The 20306-nt window shown below is 37.5% G+C and overlaps 2 protein-coding genes across 2 annotated transcripts; both read right to left on the bottom strand.

The window, feature by feature from the left end:
• Positions 1-249: 249 nt before the first annotated feature.
• On the bottom strand, positions 250-13961 carry LOC134816271 (serine/threonine-protein kinase TAO1-like). Its single transcript, XM_063825028.1, has 15 exons — positions 13795-13961; positions 13220-13399; positions 12205-12391; positions 11294-11406; positions 10040-10284; positions 9570-9732; positions 7248-7428; positions 6726-6916; positions 6338-6510; positions 5032-5122; positions 3915-4061; positions 3152-3391; positions 2591-2731; positions 2116-2268; positions 250-1654 (listed from the first exon to the last, which is right to left on the bottom strand). Exons 1-15 carry the CDS (start codon positions 13867-13869, stop codon positions 1286-1288), a joined length of 2649 nt encoding a protein of 882 aa, XP_063681098.1. The 5' UTR covers positions 13870-13961; the 3' UTR covers positions 250-1285.
• Positions 13962-14166: 205 nt separating this feature from the next.
• Positions 14167-15240, bottom strand: LOC134816977 (pyroglutamyl-peptidase 1-like). Its single transcript, XM_063826037.1, has one exon. The coding sequence runs from the start codon at positions 15182-15184 to the stop codon at positions 14612-14614; it is 573 nt and encodes a 190-aa protein (XP_063682107.1). The 5' UTR covers positions 15185-15240; the 3' UTR covers positions 14167-14611.
• Positions 15241-20306: the final 5066 nt, after the last annotated feature.

The raw sequence follows: 20306 nt of genomic DNA on the forward strand, positions 1-20306 counted from the left end.
CGATGAATTAATGGCTGAAATTAGTGGGGGAGGGGGAGAGTGATATCACTGCGATATCAATACTGTCATGATAATATCATCAATATTTTCATTTCAAAAAATTCTGGCCCTCCACATAATTTTGTCGTGCTTGCGAAGTTCCATGACGTTTTAACAGAGAGCCGATGATGTTGAAGAAACGTCACTGATCTCGGTCGATAGAAGTGTCATATGTTAAGGAAATCAAGTCGTCAGAAGTAAACAAGAATCTAAATTTCAAGTCGCTATCAATCTTTACATATTACATGATAATTGTGACCAAATTGGGCTTCGTTTAAAGTAAATCAGAAGATTCACTTGCTCGTTAAATATTATTATTTCTAGAAAAAGAGTACTAAAACAGAAATTTCTCAGCAAATCAGATATTAAAATTCAGGCTTGCTATTATTATTTAACATAATCATACGATATAAGAGACAGGAGATGTGACGACATATCATCATCATATTTTACAAAATCTCAACTAAGATCAAGATCATGTGATCCATACAATGTTATCAAGTGAACTTTTCTTAACTTGTGATCGATTAATCATCCATTCATACCACAAGATATACATGATATGTTATAGACTGGTGAAAAGTGAATTTATCAAAAATCGCCAACATAACATTTAATAATACAACAAAGAGTTCAATCAAACAACACACACGTATTCAAGTAAAAGAATTTCTTCCTTATTAACATGACCTGGCTATTCATTAATTAATCAATTATAACTATTTAGTTTTAATGATTTTGTCGCACGACGTTGCCGGTCATATATACTTTACTTCGAAGTTTGAACCAAGATATATACCGAATCAAAAAAGAGATGGGCGCGCTGAATATTTCATCATTTTTTTTTCAAAACAAACTTCATCATGTATACAATATAAAAATATTGTTATTGTTCGTAAAAATAATTTTAAAAGTGGAGAGAGACATCATATTAACGCAAGGTAAATGTATGTAAAATCAATCAGTTCCTCCACTCCTTTGATGTATAATAGTTCTCTTCGAGCTGCCTCCGAAACTGTGTTCAACAAATTGAGTTCCCGGTTAACGTATAAACATGCTGACAAAGCACAGACAAATAATCTTCTCATCTGATCTGTGATCCGGTCTGAGGGTGTATCACCCGATCTTATCATCAGATGATCTGAGCGCAATCTGTGTGCACTGTGCAGTCGCAGCAGTCGATTCCCATTCCGTACATAACAACACGCGAAATTTACACGTATCAATATATATAAAACTCTACAGGTCAGAATTTACTAAACCCCGCGAAAGGGGAGCTGCGGCGCCCCCATGTTCTGTTCATAAAGGTATCAGATGGAGGTAACTCGTGGCTTTGATTCTGAAAGTCGGTAAGTTCTTTGCGCTGCCTTACCCGCTCTTTGGACTCTGCCTCAGTACGCGCACGTGCAAACTGATGGTCTACTTCAATCAGATCCTCTTGGAGCAGGGCCAGCTTTTGATGAGATTCATCCACGAAGAGTTCCTTTTCATTGCTCATGGACTCCTGAAGTCGGTGGTGAAGTCTGCGCTGGTATGCCTGCAGTAGTTCCTGTTCCTTGTGTAGTGTGGCACGCACTTCCTCTTGTTCCGCAGTTTGGGACTCGTCTAGATTCACCTGTGAAATGGGTTTGCAATTTTAGTAAGTGCTAAGTTTAGGTTATTTATCCAAATAATGCAAAAGCTCAAAAGCTAAAAGCGAAATTCGTTAGATAGAGCTATGTAAAATAATGTTATGTAATTCAATATAAAGTAATGTAATGTGGATAAATAAAATAAGTGCTCTCAAGTTACAGAGATAAGGTGACTTAGTTTCTGCATACAAGTGTGCATGTCATCGTTAACATGTTACACGTAATAATGTTACAAGTTTATGCAATTATACCAGATAACTATCTCCAGTCAGATCCGTATCTGACTATCTCCCCCCCCCCTCCCACCACCCCAACTCCCAAGGTACCCAAGGTACCCAACTCTGTTAGGAATCATTTACATATTATTAGCTATTTTAAAGCCATCTCGGACCCCCTCCCCCTCCGTAAGCATGAGTATTTTAACTTTACCAGAACAACTATTCACCTGTTCACGCTCTAAGTGATCAGCTATACTCTTTGTGTACTGATCATTGAGGCTGATCATCTTCTGCATCTTGTCGTCCTTGAACTTCTTGATGATATCTTTGTGTAGCTCTTTTGGGCTGTTCCTCAGGTAGTCTTTTAGCAGCTCTTTGTACTGGGCACGGGGTGGAGGATTAGTCTCAGAATTAGAATTACATGAAATAATAAAATAAACAAGAAGTTGGTGCGGACGTTGGTGCTCTTATCATATCATGATCAACGCCCCTAACAACGCCCCTAGCAACTTTGGCATAGTTTCAAGCATTAGAGTACACGCTTTTCGTGAGCCACGCCACACGCTCGTTATGTACTAGGTCCATGTGCCTTGGGTTAGAACACATAATGGTCACCCTACTTCAGTCTTTACTGTATAATAATACTTTAATACAATCTGTCATTCTGACAGGTGTATCATGAGATAACATTCCACAACTAACCTGACTCTCAATAATCTTGCAAGTAGCCTCGAACTGTTTGTGGATTTGCTGTTTCTTGCGTCGCAGGTTCTTAGGTTGCTGTTTGTTTTGCAGTGCATGTTTGCGGCGCAGTTCTTTCTGAACTCTTTGGGTGTACTCCATCTGAAAGTACGTGACCTAGTGAGTGATGTAGGTTTGGTGTGGGATCTGAATTTAGAGTAATCATGATCTTACAGTGATCTAGATCTACGTCTTGGCTCATCATTGCGTAAATTAACCTTGAGTTGCAGGATGATCATAGCTCAGCATAATTTATAACATTACTGTGAGCCGTACACTTAATTATAACTTTATAAATATGGAAACTACCTCAACTTTATATTAAAAACAGTAGAATGGAATGAGGAATTAGAAGAGAGTGCAATGGTATGAGTAATAAGAGATGGCACATGAAGATGAGCACATGACTGATGAACAGGTGAGAATATGACTGATGAGATGATGCAGACGAGCTCTGTACGTGACTGTACGTGACTCTCAAACATTCACATGTTAACATCTCTCAAATTGCACGTTAAGTACCTGATTCTCCCACTCTGCAGCATGCTGGTCCTGCAACTGCTTTTGGCGCATCGCGTGAATCTCGCTCTGATGTTGCTCCTGCAGCGCGCACATGTCATGGTGATGTTTGCGTTTCATGTGCGCTAGGGAGTTCTTGTGGATCTCCTTCAGGTTCCACTCCTCTTGGAAGGAGTCGTTCTCCAGCGCGTGAGTAACTTTCAGACAGCTACCCCGGTGGTTGCGAAGTTCTTGTTCGTTCTCCTGAGAGGGACAGGAATTCAGTTTGTTGCACATTTTTATGGAGTTCGACACGGACGGCTATACTTCGTTGCGAACAGGTTCAGAGTTAAGTTAGTAAAATTGAATGAAACAGCTAACAAAAAGTATTGCTGTGTACGGTATGCAGCAGTAATATAGTGAAGTACAATATAGTGAAGTGCAGTGGTACTACATACTATACTAGTGGCAATATAATACAGATTACTCACTTACAGCTACTGTATATAACTGCTATAATATCTGCTAGTCAGGCATTATGTCATGTTTTAACACCTTTATTGTAAATATGTACAACTCTTTCTAAAACTGACAACACTACAAGTAAAGTACGAATTAGAGCTCCGTCCTGCGACCAATCAGGAGGCAGGTTCATGGAGACACTTCTATTATAGGCCAGGTCTCTGCAACACCTCCACGTACCAGACATTAAACTGCTTGTTATTGGACTGGTAATTAACAACTAATTATCGATAATTCAAGATTTTCTAAACAAGTTTGTGTTTACCTTCTGGACGGTATTCAGGTATCGCTCTTCGTTTTCGGTTAGTTCTCTTTTGATCTTGTCCTTGCTGACGTCTATTGACGATTTGCGACACTGTTTGGGTGTTTGGCTCATTTCTCGCCGCAGCAGTTCCTTTTTCTGGAGGTACAACTGAAAAAATATACCATGTTATAATCAATTTTATAATTAATTAATCGTGTATCAAACGGAATTGTACGCAAATAACGAATATAAATTCTAGGTACAATTATAGATATTACTACATGGGAGTGTAATGAAAGGTTTGATGTAGTGATGCTGCTACAACTCGTAAACGAGCACGCAGGAAAAACACACAATGAGATCATGACACGATGCACTGTAAATTATGTATAAATTAAGGAATGTGGTGTACATTACATGTACAGCATCTCAGCAGTGTGTATTGTACATGTTATAATGATTGCCATTAAGACTGTCGCAAAAAAGGATGAAACATTTGAGGAAATAATTACTATCAGTAATGTGACTCACACAATTACAAATGTGCTTCCCCGATCAAAATGTAACTTATTATAATACACTTATGTGACTGAATAGTGAATAACTCTCCGAGGTGTGAAACATTACATACAGTACGTGTACTAGTGCGTATTGTTGCAGGAGCGTGTGTGTGTTATGTAATATTAAGTTATATACTGTTGTGAGATTTGTTATTACTTATTCAAGTTAATAACTTAAGCTTTATCTTAATATACTTTACGTTATTGACTTATGTTTTATATATGTTTTAAACTTGTTTAACTTACAAATATGTTAAAATACTTGGAATGAATGCACTAAAGACATGTTATGACGAGTTAACTGAACGATAGAGCTGGAAAAATATCTTTAAAAGTATTGAAAGTATATTATATTAGACATTGATATCATATATTTTAATAGACACATAATTGGAAGACGTTCACATTGTCCTTTTTTAATAACTCACACAGCGCCGTCAAATGTACAACTAATTGTTGTGCTCATGTAGATTGGAAACGATAGTCACATACAACAAGGCCACAAACAAAGGAAGAAGAAATGTTCGTAGAAGAAGACATAAATGTAAAATAAAAAGGAAATAAAGTGTTGAACGTACTTTTTTAGTTTCCCCTATCCTAAACTTCTGAGTAGTTTCATACTTTTCGTTCAGAGTTTTTACAAACTTCTTCTCTTGCTGATTCACCTCTCTGAAAGACAAATTACATCATTCATCAAAGTTATTAATTGACCATTCATGGCGAGCATAGTTAATCAACAACGTCATAGTGATAAAACTTATCGTGTTATAATGAACATTGCCACCATGACGTCGTTTAGCTACGATGACCACTGTACAGTAACAAATTAGTAACTTATCGGACCTTATTTGGACGGACATTACATGAACGGACACAATTATGAACGGACATTAATATGAACGCTCGAAGGCATTGAAAACCATCAAAAATCCGAACTTTTTTCAATTTTTTAAATTTCAGCAAATGATTTTTAATCCATTTTTTATACAGTAAGTAAGAAAAGCAGTCATTAAGCAGTAAAAATGTTAAAATATGTGTACATGATCAGTGTCTAATATCACATATCATCTTCATCAAATGGGTTTTCGTGCATGAAATAGTCCATGCTTAAAGCATCAGTGATTTATAGAAACCTTTTTTAATCAAACTACCCCGGTCGCGGTCCTGCATTTCAGTGTTAACTTTTACAAGCCATTCGGCGTGAAGTGGTTTTATCTTAGACAACTTAAGATTAACCTTAATATCACATGGAGCTTTCATAGCACTGTTTCATTACCGCCCCCGAGTAATATGAACTATAACAACGTCGGACAATGTCCTTGGCAACACGATTTACCGTAATATCTAGAGGCTGGAACAAGTTTGTCATGTTGGCGGGGATTAGTTCATGAACTATGTTGTTGATTGCCATAATTTCGTTGACTTTTTTCCGCCAATTGACCCTTGAAAACATCATATAATTGTAGTAGTAGTAGTAGAGTTTTTGTGCCTCCAGCAGACCAAGGAGAACCTCTCCGTCGTTTACTTACGGCACAATAAAATTCTTAAAGTTGTCACATTCTGGACAAAAAGTTCGAAATGGAAAAATTTTTGAAAAAATTTCAACGGACTTTAACTTGAACGGACATTAATTGAACGGACTTTATTTGAACGGACATTAAGACTAGATGAACGCTAGGGCCTCCAGCGTTCAAGTAATGTCCGTCCAAATAAGGTCCGATAAGGTATCCAATCTACACTTTGCTTATATTACCGTTTTTATCTTTTCGGAATATACATTGTTGGTTGGACATCATTAAATCACATTCAATTAAATGCGAATTTACGACATCAATAACTAATTTAAAATGTATTCCACTTACCACTCATATATATAAAACTTACCTATCATGCGCAAGTTTATCGTCCCGTAACTTCAGTTTGAACTTGTCATGTTCACGCTCATTAGAACTCCGCAACGTTTCAAGATCCCGCTCCAAACTCCTCCTCAGCTCCTCTACCGCATACCTGTGTCGCTGCTCCAGCTGCTTCAACTGCTTCACGTTGTGCTGTCGCATCTGTGGGGAGGGGGTTTCATGTTATTTTCAACTTTTACCTTTTAATCTTCTTTTATCATCGTGTAATGGGTGCAGGTTAAATCACGTTTTATGTTCTAAACGAAACACAAATTAAAGATTAAAGGAAGAAACCTTTCAAAATATTTTGAATTTTCACAAATAAATTCAAATTGAAATTTCACCAGCAAAGTTGGTCTGGAGTCACCAGACAGTACCTGTTTGTAGACCATCATCTGATTCTTGATCTCATTTTCAGGGTTGTTCTGCATCATCTGTTTAGAAAGGGTAGCGTTCGGTTTGATAGTAGAGAAACCCTCGTGGGTAGGCCTGAAGTTGTCCCTGTTGATTTCTATCTCTGGTACGGGAGGGTTAACTATTGAGAAACTTATCTCCTCGTCATCCACCTCTGAAACAGAGCATGGTTATTGGTTAGGTAAACATTATACTGATACTTCAAGCAAAGTGTTCCTAAGTTAAATGTTAATGACAATGTTTGTTTTTCCATTTTGTTAAGATTATTGGTCAATGGTCACATGACATAATGTAATGGTTTGTTATCTCAACGCATTGCTGAACAGGGCCAACATGTTACATGAACGATCAATTATAACATAATCTAAATTGTTCCATCATAGAAACGTTGTAGACTGCGTCTGTAAATTTCGAGTTTTACGTGTAATTCTAATGCGAGTTCTAGCTTATAGCGGCTACCTTATAGCGGTCAGCTATAGACTCACCTGCGTTAGACACCTCCACCACACTGTTCCGCCTCTCATACTCATTATGCTCGTTATCTCCCATCATTCCATTCTCCTCTCCCTCACTCTCAAACTCCATGCTATCAGGGTCCTGCAGCGAGCCAGCACTTCCTGTACTCATAGAGTCGTTATCCTCATCTGTTCTCACATCACTTGTGTCCTGGTGTTACGAGTGTTACACAGTGTCGGCATTTCGGAAATATCTGGAATTAATGAAATTCCAACCACAATTTTGAACAAGGAGAATGTTCATCATGCATCGGCATTCGGGAACGCCTTCTTGTGGTTTTACAAATCGGTTTGAGTGTGAGGAGAATTGGAGCAGTGGTTATTTCTACAGAGCTCACACGAAACCAAGTGTACAATTTCCTCTATAGATGTTATCACCAGAATTCAATTACAATGTCAATACCATATGCCATAAAAGGCGATGATGCAAGATGCCATGTGTACTCCAATCAAGATAATTGACTGACGGGTAATTAAATGTAATTATTCCTCACTACAGCTGAAGCACCATTTGCAGCGCTTGCAGATTCGCATAATTTACCGCATATTTTGCATTTTTATGTTGAACAAACTTATACGGGTAAACCGCCCCTAAAATGTCACCCACCCCTAAAACGCCACTCTTGATTGATTGGATCCCATCTTCTTAGAAAGTATCTTACCTAATCATTTGTAACTCCTAAACATAAAAAAATATCATTCAGACCCTGCCACATCCTGAAATTGAATCTAAATGATGCCAAAAGGGCATTTTTTTCACTTTGTACGAATTTTTTACTTTTGAAAAAAAGCGCACAATTTTATAACTCTGGAATTCATTAATATTAACTCAGTTTTGGTCTAGGATAGTGATATTTACATATTTTAGCAACTTTGTACATATGACTGGAGATATGGAAAGTTATACATTACTCAATATTACTACCCTCCCCTAAAATGTCAACTGGCCGCCCCCTAAAATGTCATTTTATCAGATTCTGGCTTTGAGACTACAAGCACCATAAAATGGAGGTACCAGCCTATTAAACATCATATTTAGCATCTAATGGTAATATTGGAAAGCTTTGGCAGCTCAAGGAATTAATTTTATTTTATTAATCGCAATAAACATCCCCTAAAATGTCTAATTATCCCCCCTAAAATGTCATTTTAACCTGATCAAATTACTCAGGCTTTTCCTAAGATGCAATGCATACTCACATTTCGTTAATAGTTGATGTTAATAATTAACAAGTGCCAAAACAAGAGCTATTATCGCACACCATGCGAACAAAATACAAATTTGACATTTTAGGGGAGAAAAAAATGACATTTTAGGGGGCATATCATAAGTTTACCATAAACTAGTAAGTACCAAAAACCGTAGTTTTTGACATTCAATTTTGCTGAAAGCAGTCAAATCTAGTCTATAGAGAAGGTCAGATCGATTACTGGGTTGGCTTAGTTAACTACAGGTCACTAAAATTACCAAAATGCAGGATGATGTTAAAAATCCCAAAAAATGCAATTAAAACATGCAATTTGCACAAGGTTAAAATCACATTGAATCCATTTCTTTTGTGCCAATTGTTAGTTTATAACTAGATAATCTAACTACAGGTGTTAATTTTGGTGACTGAGTTACTGTTTTTTAAGTTCTGGGTATTAAAAAAAAAGTCCCCATAATGTCACAAAAAGTAAATTGACTAAATTCCACCATTTTTTTTCAACAGAGAGAGAAATTCTGGTCGACACCTCTCAGAAATAGGTTATATTTGTCCCAGAAGTGGTTAAAATTAATAATTGAGCAACATTCTGAGTGCTACACAACCTGTTTTAGCTGACGTTTTAGGGGTGGTTCACGTGACATTTTAGGGGGTGATTACGGTTTTGAGGTACTTCCTTTAGTGAGTGAATGTTTTCAAGTAGCTTAATGTTTTAATAAGACAAAACAAATAGTACTAGTGACAAAAGATAAATCAGGCCTCCTGTACATTTTGTAATTATCACACATATAGAGTTGACATTTTAGGGGTGGTGTTTTAAAAGTGACTCCATTTCAACGTCAAAAAAATTGTACCTGATTTTATTTTCAAATTTCCAAATCTTCCTGGCAGGCTAGAAAAAGGTTAAAATATTATTCCTAGACACTTCAGAACCCTGTAAATTTAGCCCTAACTCGGCAATCTGGGCCCAAAAAACAGGTGACGTTTTAGGGGCGGTTTACCCGTAATACCTAAATGTATTTCACATAATAAGTATAAGTTTAACAAATACGTATATGTTTACATTTAATAATATACAGACACTGACCCCGTTGTGGTTGTTCAGCATGAATATCTTGCGCGCAGCACGGTAACTCTTGTTGTCGAGTCTCCGAACAGCGTCCTTGGTCCTGGCAACCAACATGCTCAGAACAGTCTCCGGATGAGCTTCTACCATCAGGGTGTGCTTCAGTAGATCACACGCTCGGGGCCTGGGAACAGTCACGTACAGTGTGAGGGTATGCACGGAATGCTAATGACCGTGTGGCACGTGCTGAGTTATTACTCTGCTGACTGCTGGTTATGACGTAAACTACATACCGGAAATTGGGTGTTCAGCATTCAAATGACGTTGTTGTAATTCTCTTCAATCAAAGAACGAGTAATCATGATATAAGCCAGTCTTCAAGCTACATATTGGTGATATAAACAAATGATAGCTATGTCAAGAATGTCAGTAATATTACAAGTATGTCAGTAATAATACAAGTATGTCAGGGAATATTATAACATAGCTACCTGTCAGAAGCCTCCTTGACCAGACACCTAGCTATAAAGTCCTTGTAACAGGTTGACCAGGTAGATTGTGCATTGCCGCCCTCCCCCAATCTCGGGCTCTCATTCTGTGCTATATGATAGAGCGCCGCCATGGCATTCATATTGAAGAGCGGGGGTTTTCCTTCACTGAGCTCTATACAGGTGATCCCTAAGGACCAGATGTCAACCCTATCGTCGTATGTTCCCTCGTCCATAGCTAGTATAACCTGTAAGGAAAGAGAGAATGGTATAAATGATCTACACAGCCTGACACCATCTATCATTTGTTTTGAGGACAAGTCATAGTATAGTTTTGCGTTATGTTCGTCGCATATTTGCAATATATTGCATGAATGTGTGACGGTTACAAGTACCATGTACCCGGTAGTATTACCACAGCTACAGGGTCACCCATTTAACAGGAACAGTGATAAACTAGTACGCCTGATAGCTCTCTACTTTGCATTATAGCTGAGTGTAACTTGTAAGTGATAATAACAATATGTGAGCACGACACATTTGTGTTTAACACTTTTGTAAGCTGCATTACCGGAATGGTATGCATATCATATGACATATTTGCAATTTGCATATTATATGACATATTACATGCCAATTCGAATGTAACTCGCGTCGTTCAATACTATTGTACTTGTGCGAGTCACGTGGTTGTGCTGTCAACTGAAAGACTCGCGAGGAAAATCGAGAAAAACGTAGTAATGTGCATTATAATAATATGTGATTGGTACTTTGTGCTGACGATTCACGGAGAAAGAATTGTAATTGTTAAAATATTTAATTCTAAAGAATAAATGTACTTGGGGTGTACTTAGCATACTTTGAAATCTACAGATAACCCCGGATTACCGTGCTTGACTGGTGTATGTATAGGGCGTCTATTTGTCGGGCAAATATTTTCTGGATTATTCCAGAACACGGTAGATATTTCGTAATACAATCTTAAACATGAATGACAGTTTAATGTCAGTATTATGCAATAATAAACTTCTGGAAACTTCTGTGGTGTTCAATGCATCCTGGGCCGTGTGAAACAGCACCATATCTAAGGCCAACATGTTTATTGTTTATTATATATATAATAACCATATCCACCATCGCATCGTAATTTTAAAAGGAATACAATGTTTAAACCAAAGGAGAAACCTAACAATATCCAGTGAATCTAAATATAATATATCAAGTATTTATTAGGTACTATAAATCAATGATAAATACCTCAGGAGCCATCCAATAGGGAGTCCCCACGAAGCTGTTAGCAGGAGATCTGAGACTGGCACTACCAAAGTCAGCCAACTTCACCCTACCGTTAGCAGCTATCAAAATATTACCTGAAATACGAATGCCTTTAGTTTCAGACGGTTAATTTTATATTTATTGTACTCATTCGTATTTTTAGATTCAAGAATTACAGGTCACATACAATTTGAGCTTTGTACGTTGTATACATATTTCAATGCAAATAAACTAGTGTAAGACTAAGAGGGGTAGACTGAGAACTGCTCGGTGTATATTATAAAACAATGTGACGCAAGAACATAATTATATATAATATAATATAATATACAAGAATGATACAAACCTACAGCTATAGTGTAACACAGAACACTACACACACTACTGTAACAATATGAGTATCAGTAATCGAGTATTGATTGAATGTTTTGCCGGCTCGGGATGATCTACATTTTTGCTTTATACCGAGATTTGGCTGTTCTGGGATTTGTTGACATTGCCGGAATTTTGTACACGTCATTAGGAAGGGAACGACCCTTCTCACCGCTTTGAATTCAAATTTAAAGCAACATTTTATGACTAAGAATTGGAAATTTACTATTCTTAAAAAATAAAAACTTGTACGAATGAATAATTCTGATTATGGGAGGAGCAAATTATTAGAAAATCTCAGCTAAAATCACGGCCAAATTTAGCAGAGGTCGGGATTAAAAACTCGATTCCGACACTTCCGGGATCCTACTCGATTACTGATAAGTATGACAGTATAATTATGTCTTCATGCAGGACAGATTAGATTTTTGGGATATTTATTATTTTAACTACCGAAGAGTTAACTATAACATTCATATAACAGTGTACGTGACACATCTATAACGCTTGAGCGACTGTACCTGCTTTAACGTCCCTATGTATCATACTGTTCGCGTGGATGTAATCCAGGGCAGTTAGCGTGTCTTTAATCATGGCTGCTATCTCCGGTTCTGCTAGTGGTGACTTGTGGACCTCGATAATATCTGCAGCGGAGCCCAAACAGTATTCCATACTCAGCCAAACTGTGTGTCCTTTCAGGTAACAACCCTGCCAGGGATAATGTTGTTAGTTGGGTGTTTAACCAAGTTTGGTAGTTTGGTAATACTATGATCTATCTCGTGATGCGAATGATAGCGTTTTATGCACAATGGTAAGATATGATGGATAAACATTTTAGAACTACACTTTTTTAAAACTTATTTTTGAGCCTTACGTGTCAGATGGTCTTCAAAACCTCTTAAATTTTATATAAAGAATTCCATATCATGATACTATATTGTGACATGACATAAACTAAAAACGGTTGATATGGAGCTGAAGAATGGATCCCTTCAAAGAGAAGCCCGAAATTTCGAGACAAAGTGAGTCTGGGTATTATACTGGATGATACTGCAACTGGGTATGATGCTTTGTGTGGAGAACTCAAAAATTGCACTTCAGTGTCATAATATATATCTCAATAAAGCCTACATGTCAATTTGGATGACATCAGTGTTACATAAAGGACTATGTTGAAATTTAGTGAGTTCAGCTAAGAGTAAGACAGGTATAACTAACAAAGAAAAAAAGTGTTTTAATTTAGAGAATGTAGGTGGGTGTGGTCAATGGTGTGGTGGGATACGGTCACCTGTTTGCAGTCCTGTTTCAATTTAAAATACGAATCGTAGTCTTTTGTCAGTGGATGATAGAATATTTTTATGTGCAATGTTATGTCTATGATGCACATCTCACATCAAGAAATTATATGCACGTCAAAATTGTGTGTTTAAACACATTATTGATGAAAAGCAGTCTTGTTTATTTACGTACAGCAGATAAAATATAAGGCTAAGCTAAAACGTCTTTAAATATAATATTAAAGTTTAGCAACTTTACCTTGAATTGAATACAGTTTGGATGGCAGCACTGTTTGAGAAACTCTATCTCTTTCTGGATGTCCTGGAGTTTCTCTTGGGAGTTTTTGCCCGAGTAGGCCATTTTCTTCACTGCTACAATATCGTCATTATCCACCTGTCTGGCAAAGTACACATTGCCAAAACTTCCATGGCCAATCTCCTGAAGAAAACCATGTTTAAGGGTGTAAGGTGTTTAGTGTATTGGAGAATTATGGTGCTATTTACAGACGAAATAGACGTCATTTGGGTGTGGTTCCTTTTGACAGGTTCAAGTGATTTTATAGATATTTCTGACAGGTCGAATAGTGATTCTGGAATTGGATTGGTTGATGGTTGATTGATCACAGTCACATGTCAAAACACAACTTTCCCTATACGACCAATGTGAACGTATACAATATACATACATATTATGATATACTCATAGTTTAACCAAAAAACGGTGAATCATCATGCCAATTTGTACAATTTGGCTGAATTGTTAGTTAACTTTGTTCGGATCAAAATTAACAAAATAGGCAAAAAGTCCATAAAATATCTAAATTAAAACTGTACCTTTAGCTCGGTGAATATTAGCTCTGGGTCACCGGGAGTAAAAAGGTCTAAGTCCGGGTCTGATGCCCGCGGCATCAATCTCTTCTAACTCACACTATCTCGTCGGTGGGAATTACACTCGTCTGGCTAGTAGCCTTCATCAACCGACACTTTACATCCTTATTCTGTGCAAAAATCGGATTAGATGAAAGTTTACTTGAATCCAAAACTAAATTCATTTTGTTTTAGGTGAGTTGATATTTTCTCATCACAATTGTTGTTCCTACCGGCAATGTTCAGCACAATCAAGATATGTTTATTATTTACACATGCAAGGTAGAAGAAAGAATGAAAATTAAACGATTCACTGATGAGATCATTGAGAAGCAAGTGTGATAATATATAAGAGAAATAAGAGAATAAATAATTAGTCACCCAAATTTACAGTTTTAGTCTAAATTAATGATAAATCAGAAAAATCTCATTCCTTGCGAATGATAAAATAATTGGAAATGTCATCATAAAAACAATCGTTACATGCCTATTATTTTAAATGCAAACAGCCTCATCGGACCAGAAAAATTTGTGAAAATTAACTGAATAAAATCCGGATTACAAAGTATCCCATGAATATTAAGAATTGTGGAAGTTAACAATAATTGTGCAATCGAGAAATTAATAAATCATACTTCAATAAAAATCATATTTTTACAGCTGATTACAATGCAAAAGCAGTTAGCACCATGCAATAACTAGCAAACATTTATTTTGCAACTGTAAATTTTGCAAGCAAAGCGGGAAAGGGTATTATAACATGAATAAAATAGCTGCACGAAATTTAATCCAGAGTTGATGATGAATTTAACAATTCTTTAATGATGGCAATGACAACTGCTGCAGTGTTCTTAGCTGGGGAGTCCTCGAGTTTTGGAACATGAATGAAGACTGACTTTCCTTTTCCATTGCGCAGGGAATTGTGGAAACTGTACTGACACAAATATTGCCCTGCATCCTCGGAAAGCCTTACAGGAACAGGTAAGGATTGTTCAGAAAGAATTTGAACAATTTCTTTTAATGGAAATGCAGATCTAATGAAAGGCCACTTCCCATCTCCTGGTATTTTTTCTTCAACATCTTTGAGCGAATACTCAGTTTCATTGCACTGGCACTCAACTGAGACAAATTTTTCTGTGTAAACACCAAGATGAACGCAAAAAAGGGGTGTTTTTGTTTCCCAATATTTTGATATGAACTCCTTAGTGCTTTCATAGACCACACGGAGTTCTTGAAAATCGAACTCAATACCTTTTAAAACAAGTTCCTTACTCACTATTTTTAATGTCTCAGAACTGGCATTAACAGGATGATTGGCAAATGGGCCAAATCCAGTAATCAAAACACGACTTGCCATTTTCAACCTGGAGTTATTTTAATGAGCATTTACATGGATTTAATGTTCACTAAACAGGGTGTCGTATAAAACTTTTTAGTCCCTTTCTGATTCACAACTTATACTCATTTAAAACTGTATTCTAGAATTATGACTGTTTTCTAGAGGGGGACGTATATTTCCATCCACTGCTCTGGTCAGTTCTTGTGTTTCAAAGTAATTGCCATAAAATTAAGAATATTATTTTAACTTTCATCTATGTAATTGTAGGAAATCAAAAAGTGAACTATACTCATGTCTTGTACGCGTACAAATTCAACTCATGACATAATACATTCAAACTCCAAAGCTATTGTGTCGTCAAATAGAACATTGTCAATGACATGTGCAACTTTCAATGAATCTAAATGTAACTATACAAGGAAATAACGTAGGTCTAGCATGTAGCTCTTGGCCTGCAAATGTTTAGTATCATTATACCAATGCAGTAAACACAATACAAGTAAACGTTTAGATAAGAAAGAGTGAAACAAATTTTAGTGAAACAAATTTAAAATTTTAAGAGTGAATAAGTTACAACCAAGGTATAGTGAAACAATTTTATCGATTATGAATTTGATCCATGTAATTATAAATTAATATGATTAAATTTTAGGGAATTTCAATGCATATTGTGGGGCATATTTACGAACGATTGTAGGAACAAAAGTGCTTACACCGCTTAAGGGCATATACAGGGTGTTATATTGTTAACACCATCTATACATGAGTTTAACACAAATATTAGATATTACTATAGACACAGGTCACAGTGGAAACATTCAGCCTAGTGGCTATTAGATGGACCTTGCCAAAAGATCAAGAATCTTCTTAGGATACACCTTCAGCTTCAGTACGCCTAAATTGTATAACTGTAAACAAACTATTGATATATATATATATTAGAGCCTTCAAGGGCGGCGTATTAGGGAAAAGAAGTACACTTAACCAGATATCATGACCCCGATTACATTTGAAATAGTCAGTTCTCTATATACTAGCTCTTATAAGATATCTTCTCTGCAATTAGCAGCCAAAGACATATTAGCTCTATCCCGCAATGCTCAAGAAAAAGTGACAATGTGCTGAATGGCCAGAGACTGTCAGAGTAAGCCGTAAACATTCGTGGAACATTTTCAAGGCAAAACACATGACAAACATAATAGCCTAACTAAACAAGAGTAAAGGTTTCTTCGACAATGCTTTCAGATGTCAGAGGGGAATGTTATAACTCAGTTCGTCTTCAGATCCAATACAATAACTGCAGCATGCAATGATTATTACCCAATTGTAAGTATTAGCAACTAAAATTCAACTCTAAGGATTTATTGCTTATGTCTGTACCTAGATCTACTTTAACAGCTCTACAACTTTTTATTCTTCTTCTTCGATACTATAGACGAAATGATTGTTGTTATCAATTGTGAATGTAATGTTTGACGGATGTTACTCCTCTAAATTTTTTCGAAGTAGCGCGCGCCGCTTTCTTCTCGAAATGTTGGCCCGATGGCAAGTGCTACGAAGTAGCGCGCGCCGGGCCAAACCATTAACAATGGTCAAATGTAATGTGTAAAACATTTCACTGAATTTGCAGCTTTATTTGACATAAAACATCGCACTATTATTTGTTTCCAGATCACAACTTCGCCTATCCCGGTCTACAACGTCAAACGTGTAACAAATTCGGCTTTTATAATTTGACTTATACTATAGCTATTATACTTTGTCACCATTCACGTTACATGTTTTTCAGAATTGCAGCATGGCAATTAATAAATGGATTGATAAATAAATAATAAAACAATTTTAAAACTTTAACATTCAACTAAACGTTTGGTCGACGCCGCGCACGAAAAATTATCTTGGGTAAAAATATTTGGGTTCAATAAAAATATTGGTAAGCAAAAAGCTATTTGTCATACGTTGAATGACCCGCCGCGCACGAGTGCGCAGCTCCCCTGTATCGTAAAAACTCTACAGGGGGGTCACCGCGTGATACAAGGGGTCATGACGTGATACAAAAAGCTATAAGGACCAGCAAAAATTCTTTAATGTGGAAAACATGTTAGATGGGCAACATATCAAACGTTCACATAGCCATGTGTATACGGTTGCTCTAACCAAAGCCCTCTCGCTTGCAGTACAAGCACTTGTGAAACAACCGCGTCACGCAGTACGCATACACACATAGCTATGTGAATGTATACGGCGGTCACGAGAGGGCTCTGGTTATAAAGCAATATCAAACGCAAGGCAGTATTTGTAGCACGATGCGTTACTGGGCCGCGCGCGATGCGCAATCAATAATGCTTCTTCGATAGATCGGCGAAATGCGCTACTGGGCCTTGCCGAGCTGCGAAAAATTTAGTAACGCTAAAATTACATTTAAAAACAAGGCTCTTTGGTCAATTTTTCAGTTTTCAATTTAAGCATTATGACAACAGTTATATTAAAAATGACAATTCTGTGTTTATTTTTTTGTGAATAAACATTTTTTTGTTGCTTTGATGCTTTAAGTTTTTTGCTCGAGCGGATCTTGCTTTTGTCCATTGTCAATTGTTAATGAACTATAGGGCTAACATTTCAAGAGAAAAGCGGCGCGCGTTACTTTGAAGAAATTAAGAAGAGTAACATCCATCAAATCATGCTTCAAATGTTAATTCACAATTGCTACTTGTGTCGGATTTGAAGTATACTTTTAATAAATTTCTGTACCAACCGATTTAAGCCAAAGTGGCTCTTACAGCTTGCTTGTGAAAAGTGTATTTACTACCCACCAAAGCACAAAGCGGTGGGTTTTTTAAACATTTTTGTTTTGTGCAAGGTGCTGGTTAGTATTAGCTTTTTGCTGCCAAGTTTGTGTTATCTTAACGGGTGATACTCTTAAAATATCTGTTCCATATACCGTCGACGAGTCCAACTCTTGTCATACGTTGTATGACCCGCCGCGCACGAAGTGCGCGGCTCCCCCTGTAGCGTCGAAGACGCTACATAGTGAAACGACCGTGGGGGTCGCAACGTGATACAATCCAACTCGGCACGCGTCCTGGTAGGTTATAAACCTACAAGTGTTATCATACGTTGTATGACCCGCCGCGCACGAGTGCGCGGCTCCCCTGTAACGACCGTGGGGGTCGCGACGAGATACAAACAACAACGTTTGTGCGGCATTTTCACATTTGTTGTTAATAAGTTCACATAACATACTAGCTGTTAAAATATAAGACACAAAAATAACCCTACTATTTATTCACAGATAAATTAGAAACGTTTCAATCAAGATGGAAAAATTTCCTTGTGCGGAAATAATTTTGTTTAGAAGTGCAACATTTGAAAACTTCTTATGAAAGATTTTCATCATCATCATCCTTCCACCACCTGATTAACATATTTTGTGTTTGAACATGTTTAAGTTTTACTATCACTGTTGTATGGTCCTAGTGTGATCATACGTGCCCTTGGATCATTATCTGAAAGTTTTTGTCAAATCAATTTTTTTGTCTCCCAAGACCAAGAGGAATCATTATATCATGCTCCACAACTACAGGGGGCCAAAAGTCATTACCTATACGTTGGCCTAAGGCCTTAATAGCTCAGTCACTGAGTGCCCAATTGAAAACAATCCCCTTCAACAAATTTAATTCAGTGTTGTCGGCCCACAGGTTCCTCCTATTAACACATTTTGATTTTGGTAAATGTTTGCTGACAGAGGGGCGAGAAAGAACTTTGTCAATATAGACAGTTTAGATTTGAACTTGGAGCCGCAAGGCCAAGGGTGATTTTGAAAACTTTGATTTGTTGAAGGGTTTCGTTTTTTCCTTTTATATAGGGTCATTGTGACACTATGTGTATACTGTTCTTATCCATTATCATTTTACTACTTTCCATTATCATTTTACTACTTTCATTACGCATCAATATTTTTCCTCTGTAATCTACCTTTTCTTATCGCACTGAGCTTGTGATTTATACTGATCATGTCGCGACGAAATTCTGCAACTCCTACACCTAATACCTCTACACCTACATCATCCCAGAGGAAGAAACTACCTTCTAAAGCTGCTTCTGAGTCAATCGCTGACCCAGAAGCACCTTCTATCGGTATGTTGGGGTTTGGGGTGTCAGCGAATTACACGTTTGCAGCAACAACATGCCTTCACTTGTTAAGCTTACTGCCTGCTCCCGATTTAGATTTTGAGTTCGAAAGACTCCGCCTCCTTTCGAAAAGTGCTACTAAAGCAAGCACAACGGACAACAAAATTTCTTTTTTAAGAAAGCATTTATTAGGCCAATGTGCCCTAGACGCTGACGAGACAATGAACAAATTAACTGCGAGTCTAAAACTCATTTCATGTACCGTTAATGAAGAGGTTGAGAAGGCGGTCAACAGCATCACGGAACGAGCCTGCACTGCGATCCAGGAAGTCTCTGAAGAGTCCAGGAAGCAGACCTCTCTCATTGTTGAAGCAGCTAGCTCTCCACAGACTCTCCCCTTCCGGTGAAGTAGCAAGTATACCTAACCCACCACCTCCGGTAAGATTTTTGGACTGTGACTTTGGTGAACTTTCTTTTGATGAAATCTACCGCGAGCTTGACTTTAACATGAAACACCCGGGGGGCCGTTCAACGTCATATTTTGGCTCGGTACCTTACAGTTATGGCAGAACCAACCACCGTGCATCCCATGATAATCCCTTGCCGCCTGTCCTAAAGCGCATATTTGATTGTTTGCATGAATCCGATCCTGACATTACTCCCACGAACTACACCTGCCTATGTACTTACTATAAGGACGGGTCAGTTGGTATCCCATCGCATAGTGACAGCGAATCCAGCATTGTAGAAGATAGTCTGATTTACACTGCATCATTTGGCTCTACCAGAATTATGAGAATGTCAACGTCGACAGGCCCTTTCGTTGAGCATAACATTCCGCTTGAGCACGGCTCTGTCTTTGCAATGTCTCAATCTGATCAGAACCACTGGCAGCACGGCATTGAACGTGATCCTCTGTTAAGGCAGCCACGAATCTCGCTCACTCTTCGCAAGTTGAAACAGCCTGATCCCACGGCCTTGCCAGCACCTGCAGCCCCTTCTCGGGTCC

The sequence above is a fragment of the Bolinopsis microptera genome, chromosome 6, assembly GCF_026151205.1.
Source record: "Bolinopsis microptera isolate Bmic1 chromosome 6, MBARI_Bmic_1.0, whole genome shotgun sequence".
Lineage (NCBI taxonomy): Eukaryota > Metazoa > Ctenophora > Tentaculata > Lobata > Bolinopsidae > Bolinopsis > Bolinopsis microptera.